The sequence below is a fragment of the Dermacentor variabilis genome, chromosome 7 (genome assembly GCF_050947875.1).
Source record: "Dermacentor variabilis isolate Ectoservices chromosome 7, ASM5094787v1, whole genome shotgun sequence".
In the NCBI taxonomy this organism is placed as follows: domain Eukaryota; kingdom Metazoa; phylum Arthropoda; class Arachnida; order Ixodida; family Ixodidae; genus Dermacentor; species Dermacentor variabilis.
This window is the reverse complement of record NC_134574.1, coordinates 81579263-81600269: the sequence shown is the minus strand read 5'-3', so window position 1 is coordinate 81600269 and position 21007 is coordinate 81579263. Positions and strand designations below refer to the sequence as shown.

The 21007-nt window shown below is 47.2% G+C and overlaps 1 protein-coding gene across 2 annotated transcripts in view; it reads right to left on the bottom strand.

Moving 5' to 3' along the window:
* Nucleotides 1-3818: 3818 nt before the first annotated feature.
* LOC142587565 (copper homeostasis protein cutC homolog) overlaps nt 3819-21007 on the bottom strand; it is a 43208-nt gene continuing 26019 nt past the window's right edge. For both annotated transcript variants that reach the window (XM_075698671.1, XM_075698672.1), the window contains exons 7-9: nt 11525-11658; nt 7975-8002; nt 3819-6173 (exon numbers count right to left, since the gene is read on the bottom strand). In XM_075698671.1, the coding sequence (XP_075554786.1) occupies nt 5983-6173; nt 7975-8002; nt 11525-11658 (353 nt within the window). In that variant the 3' untranslated portion in view covers nt 3819-5982. The remainder of the gene's footprint in view (nt 6174-7974; nt 8003-11524; nt 11659-21007) is intronic.

Sequence of the window (21007 nt, the reverse complement as noted above, 5' to 3'; positions counted from 1 at the left end):
ACTTAGTACTACTGTACAATTTGGCACAGAACAGAGTGTGCTTTTCAGTTGCCGCAGGTGACAAACAATGACCTGGTAAGTAGCATGGCCGAACCAGGTGGGACAAGATGTCCCGACAGTCAACAGCCAACTGTGGCAGACGCAGCTAATGCTGCTATCAGGGTTGCCAGGTTCCGGCTATTTTTGCCCAAACTGCCTAGTAGTAAGTATTTTGGGGGCTCATTACTTGCAAAAATGTTTAGCTTCTCTACTGCAAGGTAACTTATAGCATAATATATCGCAAACGTCATACCAGAGTGTGAAATTTAAGCTGTGGTATAATTTTGCACAAACAGCCATCCTGCAGTGGCCAAACATCATCATTACGAATAAAGTGATAGTAGCAAAAAAGTTTCTTATAGCCAACATTTGGAGTGTTCATTGACGGCGAGAAGTAGGATGCTGTAGCACAATGTGGAGACGTCCCAAAACTGGTCAAATAATGCATTGCTTAGCCCAAACTAACAACAAATTTGCAATACAGGATTCCAAAAAGCGAGGCACTCTTACTGAATGTCTGCAAATTGGAGAGCAGAAGTTATCTGCTCGGTTTGTTTGCTCAGGAACTGGTGCCTTGGCACAACAACCGTGGCTCTGCCGCTACAGAATCGTCCAGAACAGTCCTGCATCGGTCTGTCTCTCTCCAATGCTGCCATTTGAACAGAAATGAATAATCAACAATTTCGAATGTAGCGATTTCTTAAATCGTACAGCAAGAATGATCCCATTCATATTTGAAATTTTCAAATACAATTGAACCCACTTATATCAATCGAGCAGTTTATGACCATGCTTTTCACTGCACTTCTGACTGTTCCACCCTACCTATTGAAACAGCATCCAATTACCCGTACGCCGCTGCAACTACAGCTGCAATGCATTCCATACAACAATTAACGCAGGTATTCTGCAGTATGCACTTGGGCCATGGCTAGTGTGCAGCATGAAATGGATGTTGCAGGAAGGAGGCAACATCAAGTTGCACATGCGTCCCAGATGAATGCAGCACCAAGGAAGAGAAGCTGTTTATTTTGTTGGCATCAATGCCACCAAGCAGCTGTTATTCTTGGAATAGTGGACTAGAGTACACTAGTTTTCACTGAAGCATTGCAAACAAAACATGGACGTCTAGCATTGGCTGCTGGTGATAATGTGCGTGGGTCCATCCAATTCCATTTCTTTAGCACTACGTGTACCCCACACTGTAGCTTTGCTTTCTCCTGAATGCGCATTGGCCTCACAGTTGCGACAGCGCATTGCGCTCACAAGTGACAGCAGATGCACTTGACTGTGAAATTATCGCTTGGGCATCTACCAGGACTTTATTTGTACAGTCGCTGACCGATTTTCCGGAGCTCGCGGGGACCGAAAATAGTCCGAAAAATCCAACAGTCTGAAAAACCCATTCACGTACGCAAAAATTTATTAGGCCTAGAGCGGCTTAAAAAAGAAAATCCCTAATAATACCGTGCAACATACTATGCTAAAAGGCGACCAAATTTGCTTGGATTTGCGCAAGAGTGACGCCTCCACATAGTCTGACAAAAGTGTCACTGCATTTGCGATCTCCGTTGCCGGAGATTGCCATGGAGATCAAAGAAACTAGCCACGTTTCTTCGCACCACTTGGCTCTCACGAAGGCACGCAAGGTGGTGCCAATCAGGCAAATGCAAAGCCACACATACACAAAGATGTGACATCTCCCAAGAGACAGCTGCTTTGTAGGCACACCACGCGGAAAATAGCAATGAAAAAAAAGGGGGGGGGGGGGGGGAATCCTGCATGAAGTAATTCTGACGATATTGCTGACCGAAAAAGAAACAAGAAAAAGTGTTGATCCCTGGAGTGTTTTGTCAGCCAAGGAAGAGCGGGCGTGGCCCCCAAGGCTGGAACATATCGCAAGCGTTCTGTTGAAAGTGTGCTCCTCCCAATTTCGGAGGCTACTATATAGTGGGCCACTGAATGCCAAGCCTGTGGAAAACCCAACATGGCGGCCCCCAAGATCGGGTAGCGTGGCTTGCAGTGAGCGATTTAGTTAGGAAAATCGAACTTCGGGGCCTCAATTCGTAAAAAAAAAAATTGGTCGTGAAAATGCTCTATGGGAACTCTGACACTACATTTATGAAGTCCGGAATATGCACCAAGTCCGAATTGTTGGAGTTCGAAAAATCCGTCGGCGACTGCAGTGCTTGCTTCTAAACAATGCTATCCATTGGAAGTGTTCCACAAGGGTGTTCAGTGCTCCAAGTACCACCACAACACATAAGCCATGCCTGAATAAAATTTCGATATAACGAAAACTTTCACTGAAAGAAAACATGGCTTTGTTATGTGGAGGTTTGACTGTATCTGATAGCTGTACAGGAGCTACCTGATGAAAAATCATGAAGTACAGTGAAACCTTAGTTCGGGAAAAGCATTTAATTTCTGGGGTCTTACAGAACTCCGATGCGATTATGAGGCATACTGTAGTGGGGGATTCCGGGTTAATTTCGACCACATGGAGTTCTTTAACATGCGCCCAAGGCACGGTATACGGGTGTTTTTACATTATTTCGGGAAAACTATACAATATAGGTTTGCTATTTGACACAGGCAAAATGTGCGCTATTTCAGTGCCCATCAGATGCTTGCTAATTCTGGTCACATACACCGATTAACTAGAAAAAAGCTTAGTAGTTAAAAGAAAGTTGGAAGCGCGCCATAAGGGGGACAAGCTACTCGAAAATAATTTTTGTTATTTGTACTACGAATGCGAAAACACTGCCACTCAGAACTTTTTCATGAAGATTTCAAATATGTCATTAGTTTTTGTGTAGCCGCTATACATATTTGGTTATGTCCTACACAACTGCAAAATATAGTAATCTGTAGAGGCACTTCCTCGCGTATTAAATTGTCACAAAAGGCATCGTGCTGTAGCTTATTAGCTCTTTGTAGACTGCAAAGTGTTGATATCTATCCAAACTGCATGTATAATTAGCAGAACTAAGCAAGAAAAGATTAGTAAACTTCAACTAATCTTTTTTGGAATCCCATGAGAATAATCTCGTGCACTTGACTGTACTGTACTAATGAAATCTGGCATACACACTCTTCAAGATATGTACAATGCTGATATCTAATTGAAATTGGAATATCTCTTGGCAGTAGCTGAGAAAGTAGGTTACATTTCACGAGTTTGTGAAAGTAATTTGTTGAAGTTTACTCATCTTTTCTTGAATAGTTCCACTAACTATACATGCAGTTTGGGTAGATATTGGCACTTTGCAGTCTACAAAGAGTTAAATAATGTACAGGACGATGCTTTTCGTGAAATTTAATTTAAGCCTCCAAAGATCACTACATTCTGCAGTTGTGCAGGACATAACTGAAAAAGTATAGCAGCTACGCAAAAAACTAATGACATACTTGAAATCTACATAAAGAACTACAAATGGCAGTACAGTCAAATCTCTTTAATTCGGGCACGCTTAATTCGAACTGATGCCGTGGTCCCGTCACGGTTATGTGTGTTCCAATGGGTGAAAATGGCCGGTAATTCGAACACGCAAGCATTTGCAACCGTTAATTCAAACATACCACACTCCGACAATGCTCTCAGCAGCACGCCAAATCACGCGGCGGCACCTCCGACCACGATTGCTCTGACCCTGCCATAAAGGAAAGGCTTACGAGAAACCACTGAACACTAAATGCGAAAAAAAAAAGTGGCAGAAATTTCATTCTCTCTCAAATGGCAAGATCGCTGTTTCTGCGTTGCGGCATAATTTACCAGCGGCAAGATGCGCTCTGCGGAAGGGATTGGTTCTAGGCCGAATTTTCGTGGCCCGCCGCTGCGGCAAGCAATTGGAGGAGACCAATAAGAGTAGCCTCTAGTGACGTATGTGCAGGAAAGTGGTATGATGTGGAACTGTCCTACCTCTCTATTCGTACTCTCATCTGGTTCAGCCGGACTGATTGTTTCGCACTGTCGTCTGCTCACGTCAGCTCTCGCTCGCGCGTGTTTTGGTTGGTCTGGTTCGCACTTGTTTTTTTTACAATGATGCGTCTAAACAGAGACGTTCTGGTGGAACGGTTGTTGGAGACAGTGCGCCATATCCGATTCTGTACGGCAAGACAGTCCCTGAATACAAGGACACTAAGGCGACACCCAGTACCTCATTCTCCTTGTCTTTTGAATGCGGTGACGCCGCAACAGAAGGGAGCACACCAATGTGATTATGATCAGCGGCAACGACTTCGCAATCTTGATAAGACATGACTCACATTAAGCACGCAGGCCGAAGAAGCTAAACACAGTGCCAATTTGTCAGCAGACGAAGGAAAAAACAAGCAAGCATGCAGAGGGAAAAGCAGCAGCGGAGGCCCAGTCTGTATTCGGCAACTCCGCTGCTTTGGTGGCAGAGGTAATTAGCGCCATCCAGTAAGTTGGTGGGAAAGCGAATCCGCTTCCCTCCCGGCCTTCCTCGCAACTACGCTCCCTTCACCCTCCCTCTCAACTCCCTTGTAACTCCCTCATCTTCGATGGTCTCCGTGCCTGCGCCGCCAGCCCCGTGCCAGCTTAGCTTGCTCCTTGCAAGTTTTTGTTTTTTGCCATTATCGGGAAGGTGAGCGTTGGCAGGCGTGGGCAGTTTCGTTGTTCTCGCTCGCTGTGTGCTTGCGCGCCGCAACATTGCACGACTCTCACCATTCGTGCATCGTCCTATGGTGCACAAATACTTCAAAAACAAGTCCTTTTAATTCGACCTTCTTTTAGTTCATACATATTCTCGGACCCCTTTGAGTTCAAATTATCGAGATTCAACTGTATTTTCAGATCTCTAGTACAAATAACAAGATATTTTTTTTTTTCGAGTAGCATCTCCCTTTACGAAATTTTCAGTAGATAGTGAAAAAGAAAAAGAAAAGAATACAAAGCAGCAGGACTGATAGAATACTGCAGTGTTCCTTCAGTCACTTGGGAACGTACTGTGGGAACCATTCAGGAATGCCTTATGCTCTTCTTCCATGCGTTTTACACTGCATTCGACACTCCGTTGGACATGCAGCCATGTGGCTCAATAATCGCTATCACTGCAACTGGAGATTCTTCTACTGTGATGGTGGAAGCATCCACAAGCAGTTATTGTTTTGCGTCAACTCACTATGAATGAGGCTTGCAGTATGACAGACATTGCGGAAACTGTTTGCAAATACAATGGAATGTAGTTCGTACTCTCTGGTTTTCCCACACAATCTCAACCAACAGGTCCCTCAGTCCAAGACTCTGACCTGTGAGCTATCGTCAAACTTGTTTACTACAGCAACAGACAACCAGTGGCCAGTCAGCCCAATGGCAATGAAACAGTTGGCAGATGAGCTCAGTAAATGAGAAGTTTGCCTGCAAGGATGAAGACGCATATGTCACGCTGCAAATTAAGTTACGAGACCCTTTACATTCTGCATACATTTCATGCAAGCTCTCCTACCAAGTTGCACGTGCCTACGATTTGCAGAGGATGACTGGAATTGCAGATTTCGTGCAACATATGAATGAGGATGACAGAATTATTTAGTAAATGAAGGAATATTTGCATGGTAAACATTTGCTGTTCTCATTGTTCTGGGTAATTGGAATGCTTCTTCCTGCAGCATATCATAATTAACAAGCTTTTACCGTACAATCTCAAAATCCTGATCCACTGTATAAACCGGACCTTTCTTCCCATCCCAGCAAAGCTGGGATGCAAAGTTTTACCACACAATCTCAATCAACAGTTCCCTCAGTCCAAGAAAAATTCATACACGCTGCTCACAATCCCATGCTGGCTCAGTGATCACAGTTCCACAGAGATAATGGTTACGTGCGCCCCAAAGCATCACACATGCGTTACCAAAGGTCACTGCACGAGCCCTGAAAGACACACTCTTTGGTCGCCGTGATGACTTTGCGTGGCTCGGCTACAGGTGGCCTTGCGCATAGACAATGGCCAGAAGGGAACGCACGCGAGCGGCACTGCAAACCCGCAGCTCGCCGAATGACAGCGCAGACGCCGCAGCAGTGGGCACGGGCTCGCTTGCGGAGGCGTGTACGGCCCGAACTCCTGTAGCGTGCAGCAGGTGGGCCAGGTTGGACTCCCGGACACCTCCGCCTGCGGATGCCAAACATAAGGTATGCAGTCGCCGATCGACAATTTTAACTCGACAGGAATTGGCAAATAGTTTTAATCTGAAATATCAGACACGACAAAAAATAAGTTACCGTATCTACTCGCGTTATGATCACACTTCTTTGTCAAAAAGATTGCCGCAAATTCAGGGGTGCGATCATTACGCAGGTTAAATTTCCTACGAAAAGAAAATTTTTTTTTGTTCATCTGGCATTTGCCATGGGATGACAACAGCTCAGCAAACAGGCAACTGCCGTTGTAACAGTGCGGGACACCAAAAAAAAAATGGCGGCCAACGGAGCAAGCGGAACGCACCGAACGTAATTTCTTTTTCTTTTTGCGAATACGTTACGCACATTGAAACAGTTTTTTCCGTATCAGTAATGAATAGCATTATTACTATTGGCAAGTTTGGAGCAATAACGTAGCCATGAACACTTTGAGGGGACAGAAACGGAGATGGGTGCATTTAGCTGCCAGTGGCATAGAAACACACGGCGAGCACGCTGCAAAAACTGCGGCATTTGTCTTCACTACTATCCTAAATATGGCATGTTTCCGCTAAGGGTGGGTGAATATCTTGGCTGTGTTACAAGCGTCGGCGTATGAATAGGGTACACTTCTAACATACCAGTGAAAATGTGGTTACTATCGTTGCCGCTCGCGATTTGTTGCATGCCCACGAGTGCAGATGAGAAGAATTGAAAGGCGCCTTTTTTGCTGTTGACCACAACCATTATAAAGCCTACAAATAATAAAACCAAGGCAAGTTTGGTTGTTGCTTTTTTTTCACGGAAGTGCGGAAAACGATGAAATGAATGAAATCTGTTGTTTGTATAATATGTTGGTTTAACAGACGAATAAAAATTTAAAGATAATAAAACCCACAAACCGAATGTCTGTGTGGTTTTGTTTTACTTTGCATCGCAGCAAGAGAGATGTACAGTGCTCACGGAATGAAACGCGACAGGGAGCATTTAGTAGAACCCTGCATATGTGCAAAGTACTCAAGAGTACCATGTCATGTCGCTAGGAATCTGGTCACCAAAGGTGACGCGGACTCCGATCTAAGTGTAGGTGTAGGTCAGTGTGTCACTAACTGCAGCCGGCGGAAATGAAAGTAAACGCATTAGTTAGGCCTAAATTGACACGTTTCATTCCGTGAGCACTGTACTTCCGTTTCGTCTGCTATTTACCTGTCGTGCAGTTGCGCGTGCAGACAACAAAAGTATGCTATTTTCTACTGAGTTCCAGCGCGCGATCACACCCTTTGATCCGCTTGTGCCTGCCTCAGTATTCACGTAGCGCTGACTTACGCCGATAGTCAAGTGTAAGAACACCTGACTATCGCACTATTTTGTGCACAGTGCGCAAAATCGTGTGCTACACGAAATGAAACAAATGCAACAGCTTGCGCACGACGCCACGGGAAGAAATGTGCTGCGCAGCAAAAAAGGGAGGAAAAGAAATAAAAGAAGGCAGGGCCTGAGACACTTTTGTGCTTTGCACATGAAACTGTAGCGCCGGCTGCAGGAACTGTAACTCTACGGCGGTGATGCCGTATGCGACGTCACGGCTCCCTGCTTGGAAGCAGGCGGTTTGAATTTCACTGGAGAGATGCAGACGCTTCAGACGAAATTTCCTCTTAAACTAAGTCATTTTTTGGCATGAAACAAGGGCTGCTATGTTTTTGGAATGGAATTTGAACAGTCCACGTTGACCTAATATTTGCCTTTAGTGTCCATTTAATGTTTAAATACTTAAGATAGAGTACAGCACTCACCTGGCATCAACTGTATTCTGCCCTTGGCCTGAAAAGGAAGAAGTAAGAGATGCAACAAGTCAATCACTTGACACAAGTGCCGCACAACTGATAGCATGAACAATGATAGGTTAGATAATTAAATTCTGGAATTTTACATTCCAAAACCACGATCCGATTATGAGGTATGCCTAGTGGAGGACTTTGAATCAATTTCGACTCACTGGGGTTTAATCAAGTACCCAAATCTAAGCACACGAGCTTTTTTGCATTTCAACCCTATCGAAATGTGGCTGCTGTGGACGAGATTTTATCTTTCGACTCCATGCTTAGCAGCACAACGCTGAAGCCACGAAGTTACCACAGCGGGTTCTGCACGCTGCAGTTAGCAAACACTTCGCTATTGGCAGTGCTTTTGTACTATCACGGACTATACGGACCAAGGTTAGGTCTACTACAACAATGTGCGAATGAGCGAGTGATAGGCCTGAGAACCGTTCGTACCAATGGCAGGAGCAGAAGCAGCTTATTTTTTTTTCTTCTGAACTCACAGCTCGAGGCATGAGACATGCGCCGGAGTGCACCATAAATAAAAGGCAGCTGGCTAAAGGGCTGCCCCCTTTTAGGAGAAAGGCAGCAGCGCAGCAGTGTCCAAGAAACAGCCTTTAATGCTGGGCTAATAGGGTAGATCTGTTGTTTCAGCAGTTGTAAAATCGTTGAAAGCAGATAATGACTATGTAGGCTGGTCGCCAGGTAGGCTGCTTTGACCCTGTCTATCATCTCAATGGACTTGTTCACGTCCATTGAGGTTGATGGTAATGCCTTTTCTGTCCACTTACCGTGTTTACACGATTGTAAGCCGACCTATTTTTCCAAATTTGAAAATCTGAAGTGAGGGGGGGGGGGGGGGTCGACTTGCAATCGAAACCAAAACATGGCACTGCCAAAAAAGCGAGACCAATGAGATATCAGGGGAGCTACAGCGTAGTTACAATTTTAAGTTTGCTCTATAGCCCTATCCGTAGTTCTCGCTATCCCGTGCGTTTGTTCGCTTTTCGGAAGGGTTTTTCAAAATTTTCTAGAGTTTTACAGCGCACAGAACACTTATGGGGGGGTGTTGATAGTCAAGGGAAGTGCCGCTGTTCTATTCATGGCAGCGCCCCCAGAACGGCGGTGCTTGCAGGGGGTATCGATAGTCCATGGAAGAGCAGATGCCGCCTCACGTGTTTCTATTTCCCTGTAGCTTTTAGTTTGACACGTTTGACTCGACTGCTGGCTACGTGCTACTTACATGCTTCCTCAGTCATCATGAGTGCTCTGGCCCACTAAACATTCGGCCCCCGTTCACAGCAGCGTTCAAGAGGGCTGCCATGCTTTACGCCAAAGAAACAAATCACTGTGCAGCGGGCCGCAAGTTCGATGTTTCTGAATGGGTGGTGCGAGAGTGGCGACTGCAGCAAAGCAAAATTTTAGCCTGTGATGGCAAGAATTTCCCACGGGCTGAAGTCGGGACACTTTCCGGAGCTCTAGGCCAAGCTTGCGGTGTACATCGCTGAAATGCGTGATCGGTCCCTGCCAGTGAAGGGCGACATGGTCATAAAACAAGCCTGGATCTTCGCCTTTTAAGGACCTGCTTCGCAGTGAGTACGAGTGGTTAGCAGCAGAAGACCGCGAACTTATGCCAACTGGACCTGTCAAAAGAGCCTCCCTGACAGCTGCATGTGGTTGCGCGCATTCAGCGTGGGCTGCTGTTCCACAAGATGGTGTAGTGCGGTCGTTTGCCAAATGTGGAATTTCGCTGGACAACGACGCACTGTGAGACCGTAGCAGCGATGATGATGGCACAAGTGAAGACAAGTAGTCCAGTGACGATGCCAGCTACTCATAAATTTTCATTATGGAATGCGCCCTCGAGTATGCTCTTTCTTTTTTTCTGTCACGTGATATGGGTGGGTCGACTTACAGTCATGTAATTACGGTAAGTAAGTTTGAGGCCACTGTCGTCGATGCTAGGCCGCCTCGGCATCAATAGAAAATAACAGATTTTTGTTGTGCGAAGTGAATAAATACAGTCGATCCCGGATATGTCGAACCCGGATATATCGAATTACTGCCTATATCGAACAGTTGAAAAATCCCCTTGGGAATCCTATGCAAAAGTATAGTGCTATCGTTCGTGTATATAGAACTCCCGTGCACCGGCATGTCGATGTATCAAACTCCGTGCTGAGCTGCGCCCCCGGCAAGTGCGCTTCTCCCACCATACCCCACCCCTGCAAGTGCGCTTCTCCCATTGTATCCCATCCCCGCAAGTGCGCTTCTCCTCACGAAGCTCTCGCGATGTTTCCGTGATCTTTCCATGTGGGTAAAAGGCACGTGACGAGGAGCACTTGGAGTGCGATTGGGTGTGAAAGGGAAGCGGGAGTGAGAAACCACGCTGACCGCAGGCGCCTGTTTCCTGTGTTTTGGTTGGCTGACACCGTTGGTGCACCGAGACGAACGAGGTCAGTGCAGCTTGGGCTTGTGGTAGCGTGGAGACGCGGAGTGGTGCGTCTTTCGATTCGCTTTGTTCCTTTTATTCACGAGGCCAACGCGAAGGTTTGAGACTTGTGTGGTGCAGTGCGTTTTTCTTTCCGCTTTTGGCACATGTTCTGGAGTCATGGCCGCGAAAAAACGCAAGAATTTGGATTTTTCAACAAAGGCAGACATCATTCAACGGGTGGAGGCTGGCGAGAAAAAGTCGTCGGTCGCCGCAGCGTTCGGAATTCCTCGCAACGCCCCGAGTACGATCCTCAAGAACAAAGCCGATGTTAAGCTGAGGGCAGTGCAGTCCAGTCACCCTGGAGCGTGTCGCGTGCGCGTCCCAACCCTTGACAAGGTTGAAAAGGCATTGTACACCTGGTTTTTGGAGACACGCCAAGAACATACCTGTTGACGGCCCAATGCTCGGGGAGAAGACCAAATGGTTTGCTGTGGCCTTCGGAGAAGAAAGCTTCACTGGTGGCACTGGCTGGCAGCAGCGATTTAAGAGTCGCTACTGCATCGTTGGAAAGACCCTTTCGGGCAAAAACGAGGCGACTACCCCAAGTCACATAGAGAAGTGGTTGTCCGAAGAATGGCCAAATATTTCCAACAGCTTTTCGCCGTCGCAAATATTCAACGCAGACGAGACAGCACTGTTTTGACAAATGCTGCCAAACAGGACTCTGCATCTAAAGGGCACTGCATGCCATGGTGGAAAGAACAGCAAAGTGCGCCTATTGATCTTGCTTGCTGCGAATATGGATGGGTCATGCAAACTATGGCCGTTTGTTATCAGAAAGAGCAGGTCGCCACGCTGCTTTTAAAAAAAATGGAACCTCAAGGGACCGGGGAAATTGGTTCCATTTATCGGGAGCTCCATTTACTGAGAGACAAAGCTGAATACAATTGCATGAATACAAAACCATGAGGATATCGTTCCGTTTAAGAGGCGTATAAACGATTTCCGTTTCTCGAGATTCCGCTGTATTTGTCCACGACTGTAGAAAGCAAAATGACAAGTCAGGCAACCAGCTGCCGGTGCACTCACCTGGTTGGCAAGTCTGGCGAGCAGCTCCAGGCCATGATCCACGCTGGCAGCTTGGCCACTGGTTAGCAGACGCCGAAAGCCAAGCTCGATCACCTGCTCCAAGGCTGTCTGTGGATTCCTGGCCACGTCAAATGCTGCACAGGTAAGCAATAATGGTCAGTCTGTCCAAGAGGAACTGCTAGTTGGGAGAGTTAACCGTATTCATCTTTATGCAAACGGGGTGGACTGTGTAGCACACAGGCATTTATTCAGTCATTCTTGTTTGATTGTCTAACACACACTAAACACAGTTTACACCCATTGGGGTACATCTTTGTCCCACAATAATAATCCTCATCTGTCTTTCATGTGCTGGCTATTTTAGAAACCCTGCGCTCACTAATTTCCCGTCAAGAATGCTGTGATACGCCGATAACGCACATGCCATTTGTGATTTGGAAGCACTGGACTCGCACTGTTAAAGAAAAGAAAGGTACACAAGACAGATTGCGATTATTAGTGAGGGACAAAGATATGCCCCTAAGTGCGTAAACTATTTTTAGAGTGTACAGTGCATGCGCTTTTTTTTTTCATTTAAGGAGCACTGCAATATGTTTTCTTTAATCTGGTAACGAGAACATTTCTTCTGTAGATGACTTGGCCACGAATAAGTGAGCCAAATATTATTCCGCAGTGCGTAACAGGGAGCCCACAATCTTGCACAAAAGATCACCCACTGTAACCCAAAACTTTTTCAAGGCCCGTTCAATATTATGACCAGTGCTTGACAGCCCATAGACCCCAATGATTGGCAAATTGCGACGAGGTGCAGCCTCCATAAAAGCTGCACCTCGTCGTTGACACGGTGATGTGTATGCACCATCCAGCAAGTGCAAATTAATTGTACAAGCACTCATGTGACATTTAAAAAAAATTTTTTTCTTCTTAATTATGGGGTTTTACGTGCCAAAAACGCAATCTGAATATGAGGCATGCCTTAGTGGGTGACTCCGGAAATTTGGACCACCTTAATGGGCACCTAAATCCCTTACGTGATGTTATAAACACTGCAAAGATAACAAGGTGTTTGGTGTTTGCCAAGCAAACCACGGAACAGCTTAACAGGGAAACTGTTGCGGGCTGCTATCGGAAGTACATGTGTGTGTGGCAGGGCGGCAGTGGTTAACGTGCGAGAGCACGTGCCATCAGTACGGCAGTTTGCTTATGCTTCTGGTGCACGTGCCATGTTTGACTGCGTGCTATGTTCATGAGTTTCCTCCAAGTTCATTAAATGTTATTTTGCTTCATACAACTCATTTTCCTGCTCCTTCCATGAAGGAGCCCACTTCAATCTTCATGCATACCGGTTCAATCTTCTAGCAAATGGGCTAGTGCTTCTGTTGCTCTAGGGTACCTTTGTTAGGCGCCAATCCCGAAGGGTTACTATTAGGTGTGATCGAAGAGTAAAACTTTCTATTCGAACTGAATGTTTTGTCACTTTAAACAAAGCAAAATAGAAAGTGTGGAGTCCTCTTGGTTTTTAAAAAATTAACGTTATTTATGGTACAGTCGAACCTCGATATAACGAACCTCAATTTAACGAAATTTTCAAAATAACGCACTTTTTATTTTTCCCAATCTCTGCCCCATTGAAAACTATGTATTTTTTTCGCGATTTAACGAGGTCACTTTATACTGTACTTCTGATTTAACGAAGTCCTCGCGCATCGCACGCACATACCAGGAGCCTCCTTGACAGGCAGACGAAAACTTTAGCTGGGCATACAGCGATTTGCATGTGCCCTTTAATGCTCAAATTTTCCTGGCGCGCTTCAATATGTGGAGCAGTACGTGCCGCTGCGCCATCTATCGTGTACCTATGAAACCCGCAGCGGACGCGCTCATGTAGTGCTAGCCAGAGTGCTTCAGAAGTTCTGGAACGCGTCACGCTATGACATCACCGGCCTGTTAGAACGGGAAAGCGTCAACCGGAAGTAAGTTTACGAACAGCGGTTGTTGGGCATGTTTTCTCAGTTGGTTACTGTATTTACACGATTGTAAGTCAACCACTTTTGTTTTTAAATTTGAAAGTCTGAAGTTGGGGGGGTCGACTTAAAATCGAAACCAAAACATGGCCCCGCTAAAAAAGTGAGACCAACAGGAGCTACAACGTAGTTACAATTTTGTGCTTGCTCTATAGCCCTACCGGTATCTTTTCGCTATCCCACGTGTTTGTTTGCTTTTCAAAAGGGTTTTTCAGCGTTTTTGAGAGTTTTAAAGTGCATGCAACACTCATGGGGGGGTGTCGATAGTTGATGGAAGCGCCGCTGTTCCCATTTGCAGCGGCACCCTGAGAACGGCAATGCTTGCGGGGAGTATCGGTAGTTCATGGAAGAGCAAACACCGCTGGCGGGTTTCTTTCTCTGTTGAAAGGCATTGGCATTGGTTTGACGCGTTCCACTTGACTGCTGGCTACATACTACTTCTATGCTTCCCCAGTCGTCATGAGTGCTCCAGGCCCACTAATCGTTCAGCACTCGTTCACAGCAGCGTTCAAGAGGGCTGCCAACCTTTACGCCAAAGAAACAAATCACAAACAGGTGGTGCGAGAGTGGCGACTGCAGCGAAGCGAAATTTTCACCTGTGATGTGTGCCGAAGTGGACGCTTTCCGGAGCTGTAGGCTAAGCTTGCGGCGTACGTCGCTGAAATGCGCGATCGGTCCCTGCTGGTGAAGTGCGGCATGGTCATGAAACAAGCCTGGGCCTTCGCCTTAATTTTAAGGCCCTGCTCCGCCGTGAGTACAATGACGGTGACGAAAGTATGGCGTACACAACAGATGTCGTTGACTCGTGGCAGCTGCTCTGCGATATTAAAAAGCGGCAGATGAAGCTTATGGAGTTCTTCGCTTCCACCTGAGTTGCATAGAATTGCTCTGCGGGAAGTTAAATAAAATATTCCAGCGTTCATGAATCAACGTCATCATTGCTTTACTGAGCGCAGTATCATCCGATGGCTGCGAGCGTTAAGCGCTCTAATGCTAAGTGGTGGCCACATGGATCCACCAAGTTAATACTACTCCCAATTTTCTTCGAAAGAATATTCAAGTTGATAGCTCTGGTATGTGCATAATTTTTTTTTTCTTTACGCCACGGGTTACCATGTCTTCGTGAAAGGAAATTTTTTTGTTGTTTTTTTAGTGATGACAAATCATAATGATGATGGCACTGATGGCCACATCTAGTGGCAGCTATGAGCGCTAGGCGCGGCGCTTGCTGCAGACCGGCTCTTCGCCGTCCGCGTACTGGAGAAAAATGTGTTCGTACCCGCTGGCTATCGAGCATCACGCTCTTGGTTGTGTTAGTAGTTCCGGGGTTTATTGGTTATCTTTGTAATTTTGCTATCTACAAGGTGCCATACGCCAGGAGTGTTCCAAGAACCTGCATCTTTATTTCGACTGCTGAAACATGCGAACCTCGACTTAACGAAACTCGCGATTTAACGAAACTTTCGGCTGCAAATTGGACTTCGTTATATCGAGGTTCGACTGTATTGGATACACAATGTAATGGTGTTTGCAAGTCCATGCCTGGTCAAGTGAGGAGCTTGTCCATACGAAACAACTACTTCCAGTTATCTGATGCAACATGAGAATGACACCTATGAAACAAACATTTGCAAACATACGTTTGCTGTACAAGAGATGTGCGCTACAGTAGAATCTCGATGATACGATAACGGCTGACACAAATGTTTATGATGTTTCGGACAGACTTCGTTATATGGAATACGCTATGATTCGAGATAACACTGACAGTTTCTCAAGCCTTCGCGGATGCTACGAACGCGCAAATGACCGGCACACACGAGCGGGGTGATGCGGCTGGTCTCGGAGAGGGAGCGCAGCCACCATGGCTAATGCGCAGCCTGCTGTCCCTTTTCACACCCACTTCCCTTCACCTACAGCCTCTGCCGGCCGAGCAGCAGCAGCCATCGGCCCTTCTAGCCACACCCACTTCCCTTCACCTCCACCTCTCTGCCGCCATTTGTGCAGCGCGGTGTAGCGTACATAGTGCGCTTGGCACGGAACCTGACAAGCCTGAGCCAGGATGAGTCACATGCTTGACAAGGCTACGTCACCCATTTCCTGGCAGCTCATCGGCATACACTAGCCTTTCTTATTGCTACGCCACGCTTTCATACAGGAAGACCCGATCTGAAAGGGAAAGCCGAAACACCATCGCCATACAGGCTGGGCTGTGTGCTACTGCATTCAGGCGTTTAGTGTTTGCTGCTGTCACCGCCTCGTGCGTTTCGCATAACTGCTAGAGCACTGCAACGTGGACTACCCAAACGTAATGGATGCAAGTTGAGTGTGAGCAGGAAGACTGACGCGTCCTCAATGTCGCAGAAAAGGAAGGCCCTTTCTTTTAAGCAGAAAACTGAAATCCTCAAGAAGGTCGACGGAAATCATAAGAAGAAATGCGTTGAGTTGGCAAAGGAGTTAGGCATAGATGGCACCGTCGATGCTCTGCACCATTGTTGGGCAGCGAGACGTTCCGAAGAATGCCCAGCACTTTGGTGTGAACGTCAAACAAGGGAAGACAGCTACACAAATAGAGCTGGAAGAGGTCCCGCTGACATGGTTTCGTGAAGTTACTGTGGCCGGTGTCAACGTGGATGGCACCGTGCTACGCGAGAAAGCGGACAACATTTCACTTTTCCTTGGAATTGAAAATTTACCAACTCCCGGGGGATGGCTGCATCGTTTTAAAGAAAGGCATAGACTTATCTACTGAGTTGTTTGTGGAGAAAGGAGGAAAGTGGATGAGTCAGCTGTCAGTGACTGGCTTAACATGCTGCCGGCACTGATTTTGGACTACCCACCATGCAACATATTTTAACGCTGACAAGAAGGGCCTCTTTTTCAACTTGCAGCTGGAGAGAAGCTTGTGCATGAGGGGCCAGGCTTGCAAGGGCGGCCAAAGAAGTAAAGAAAGAGTGACCATGCTTTTTTGCGTGAATGCTGACAGCTCAGAGAAAATTCACCTTACCGTCATAGGCAAGTCTAAACAACCGAGATGGTTCCGATCGGCAGGACGATTACCTTGTTTGTACAAGGGGAACAAGAAAGCATGGATGACCACAGATGTTTTCCGCGAGTTCCTCACGACCCTGGATCGGAAAAGGGCAGCAAAGAACCGAAAGATTTTGCTTTTCGTAGACCAGTGTTTGGCCCATCCAAAGGAGACAACCTTTAACAGCGTCGCCATAAGGTTCCTGCCTGCAAACACTACGGGCCATCAGCAGCCGTTAGACACGAGAATAATTCGAAACATCAAGCATCACTTCAAAGGACTTTTAGTAAGGCATCTGCTGGCAAAAACGCTAGGACAAGAATTTGCGGATTAGTCTACTCTATGCATCGCATTACTTGGTCATGTCTTGGGACAATGTGACCTCAGACAAAATCGCAAAACTGTTTTCGCAAATGTGGATTTGACACGGGCCCGGATGCGGCTCCAACGGGAGATAACCAAGAGCCCAACGAGGACTTGGTGATTGAAGGCTGGGAGAGTCTGGAGACTCAAGCTTCCGCTCAAGGCTTCGTCACCGCAGGCGGCAACGTTGCGACGTGTGGGTTAAGGTCCACTAAAGACTTGATCAACGAAGTAAATGAAATCGAGACTGACACTGATGGCGAAGACGCTGATGCATGTGACCAACCGCTGTCGGCGTCGGAAATCCTTTACGCTCTCGATGTTCGATGCCGCACCATAAGTGCCGGCAGTGTGAGTGACGAAACTGCCGCACGATTTTATGCCTTTCAGGCAGGTCTTGTAAGCGACATTGAGGGCAAGAAAGTGCAAACAAACATTACAGACTTGTTTGGTTGGAAGTAGTTGTGCCCAATAAAGTCCGTGTTCATTTTCATGTTCAGCTTGGCTTGTTTTGGATCATATGAATTCAGGATGGTACAAATATTTCGCATGCTCCTGAGAAATTTGTGTCATTGAGATTCTACTGTTCTACAGCAACCCACATGGTTTTCAAGGGATAAAAATAGGTTAGACTGGCTAAACAAAAACATAGCTTGCCCTAAATGGAGATGACCGATTCATGTAAGGAATTCCTAAAGGCAAGGCACCTAAATTTATTGACTAGGAGTTAGTGAGCAGGGATTATCTGCCCTGCACGCTCGCCCACGAACCGATGCCTCTCTGCAACAACTGCAGTTCTCTTTGCCCTCATTTGCATCATCTCTCCCTCGAGACTTTAAAACAGTTGTCCCTTATATTTGAACAGAAAGAAACACTTGACTATTCTGATTAGTAAATTATCAGACAGAATAGCAATAACTCAATTCATATTTGAAATTTCGCATGTGTGCATACCTTCAGTTACCATAAATGCACCGCAGGAAGAAGAAAATGCAAGAAAACAGTAGGCAGGACATCGCTATTGGCGGCACCCCAGCAGCATTGAAAAGGACTGGAAAAAGGAAACTCTGCACTCTTCATGTCTTCTTAATAATAGTGAACAACAAATTTTTTTGGCTCCAAAAATTGCGACATGACAGATATTCCGGATTTCATAAATGCACCGTCAGGGTTCCCATAGAGGCAGTGCATTTTTGTGACCAACTTTTTGGACAAATTTAGGCCCCAAAGTTAGATTTTCCAGACTGCAGTGCTCGTTCTGAGCCATGCTACCCAGTCGTGGTGACCACCAAGTTGGATTCTCCACCTGGCTTGGTCTCCCGTGGCCTGCTCCATAGACTCCAAGATTGAGAGGCGCACGCTATCAATAAAGAATGCGCACCATCCTTCAGTCTTGTATGATGGAGTTTCAGTTTCCATTCTGCACATGGTGTGTCCACAGAGCAAGTGTGGCTTGGAGACGTCGCATCTCTGTGTGTGTGTTTGTGTAGCTTCAGGTTTGTGTGCTCGGCGCCTCCTCCTGTGCCTTCGCTAGAACCAAGTGGTGCGAAGAAACGTGGCCCACTTCTTCAATCTCCATGGTGATCTGCGTTGGCAGAGATCGCCAATGCAGTCAACTGTATATGGAGACATCACATCAAGCAAATCTGATCCCCTTCAAGCATAGTGCGAGGCAGGGCATTTTTAGAGATTTTTTTTAAAGCCGCTCTAAGCCTAATAAATTTTTTTTTTGTGCTTAACAAATTTTTCAGAGACTATTTTTCGGTAGTCGTGGGGCCCAGAATGATCAGTTGGCAACTGTATTAGGCCTTTTTTTCAAGAAACCCCTGCAGGAATGTACTGACTGAAAGACATTGACCTAGCACAACTTTTGAAGAAGAGGTTGTAGCGGCAGCAGCATTGGCATCACACGAGAGATGACGTAGACGCTCGCGTCTACATGAGGCATGAGCGGCCGGCACGCTCCGGCACAGGCTAGCGTTCCGAAGGAGATTAACAGAATGCTGCGCTAAGAGATCGAGTGTCGGTTCTTCCTCTCCTGCGAGAGCATGAGACTTTACCGGTCTACGTGGTCGCTCGTCGCCACAGTTTGGCGACTCCGGACGTGATACTGCCATACGCTCCTGTGGTAGAGACGACCATGGACCAGACCAACGCTACAAGAGCTAAGGCCGGAACCCTTCCGAGGAACGCGGTGAGCCCTCCTTTTCCGCCATCGCTGTCCGCCTCCCACAGTACTGGGACCAGCATCCTTCGGCGTGGTTTCTTCAGGCCGAAGCGCAATTTCAAGTCGCTGGTATCCGCTCTCAAGCCTCGAAGTTCCATTACGCCGTCGCAGCGCTCTCACCCGCCGCCAGTGACGAGGTAACAGATTTGTTGAACTCCCCATAGGGCTCTTGCATTGCCCAGGGGGCACTGCGAAAAAGGTGCTAAAAAGCGCCCTCTGTCCTAAAATGGGTCGGACCAAGCTCGGTCGTCTGCTTCGGAAAGCACGCTTACAATATGGACCCGCCACTTTCGGTTGTGTTGTATCACGGCCTGCAGCGAATATCGGGCGCCGAAGATTTTTTCAGGGGTGGCACGCTGCGTAAAGGCAAGAAATTATGCAGTGTCGAATACCTGTACGCCGTTCAAGAATTAAGCGGCGAAGTTTTAGCGCGGTGTCAATCGCAAGTGAAGCGAGTCGCGTACGAAGTGGAACTTCAGGTAAGGTTTGCACGCTGCTAGATTCAGGTGTACAAATGCGAGGAAATGCTTGCTATAAATGAATCCACAGCAGCAATAAGCAGACATCATGTGTTCGGAACTGCTCGAGCACACGACGGTACGCGACGCGATGTACGAACTGCTCGAGCACACGATCGTACGAGCTGCGGCGGCAGCGGTCTTTCGACATGCCGCGAAACGGCGGGCCTCCTGCAATCTTTGTTGACTGCATGCCGCTGAACAAGTACTTATGCCTGCGTTGTTGTAGCGGCCATCTGTCCCTTTTAGTAACTGGTAATAACTGATGCAATGCACATGAGCTCGCACGTACGTGCGAATCACGCTGCAGCGCGAGCTCGTGCGCTGGTCGCTTGACGTAGCTTTTAATGACAGCGCTCGAACATCGATCTGCTGTAATCAATACTACCTTGCTGCGCTGCCTCAACATGCTGGCTTGAGGTCAAGTATGAGCACATTTAACTCTCTAACCTGTGCTGCTCGTAGTGGGGTAGTGAATTGTCACCGAATCAGCCCAGCCATTTGTGGTCATTTGCACACACCTGGTCACTTTACCACTTCGCATCGGTCGAATTGTTAATTGTCGCTGTGGCCGGGTCTCGAATCGTGAATTACCAGCCATGCCTGCTGCTATGTCGGTCTGCTGTCGGGACTGTAGGTGCAAAAGACCGAAATTTAGAACGCAGGTAATCAAGCAAGCTTCAAGACAGGCGAAGCAGTCAGCATGGCGTGAAGTTTCGTTTACTCAGTGTGATGAACTGCAGCTATATGCAGCGCGCCCGACGCTCCACTTCGTGAGGCCTTGAAGGAAAACGGTAGAATCTGATGTTGGGATTCAGGCCTTCTTGTTCGTGGCAGCCCACAATGCAGAAGTAATGACGGTGACGCCTTGTCGAGGTTGGGCTAGGTCTCTCCGGATCGGCGTCACCAATCCCTTCTGCTCCCAGCATTACGTCCCATGGCACACGGAGAGCCTGTTTTCGTTAAACTATAGGCTGCGGCGAGCTTGCAGCGTGGTCGGCATGGTCTGTGAGAAATGACGAGCCTTTTCGCACTCGCAACAGGGCAGAAAAAAGTGCGAAGCGACGCAAAACTCGGCCTAGAAACGTGCTTCACCACAGCCAGGGCTCAATACGACCCAAGCTGGTACGACCCAGATGTCATTTCCCGCGCCGCCACTATACCTCAAACTCCAGCGCAAGACGCCCATTGTCTGCTGCCGCCTATGACGATCTCAAGGCAGCACTGCTACAGCGCACAGCAGCTTCACAACGTTCTCGCATCCAGCAGCTTCTGTCCGCTGAAGAACTCGGCGACCAACGCCCTAGTCAACTTCTTCGC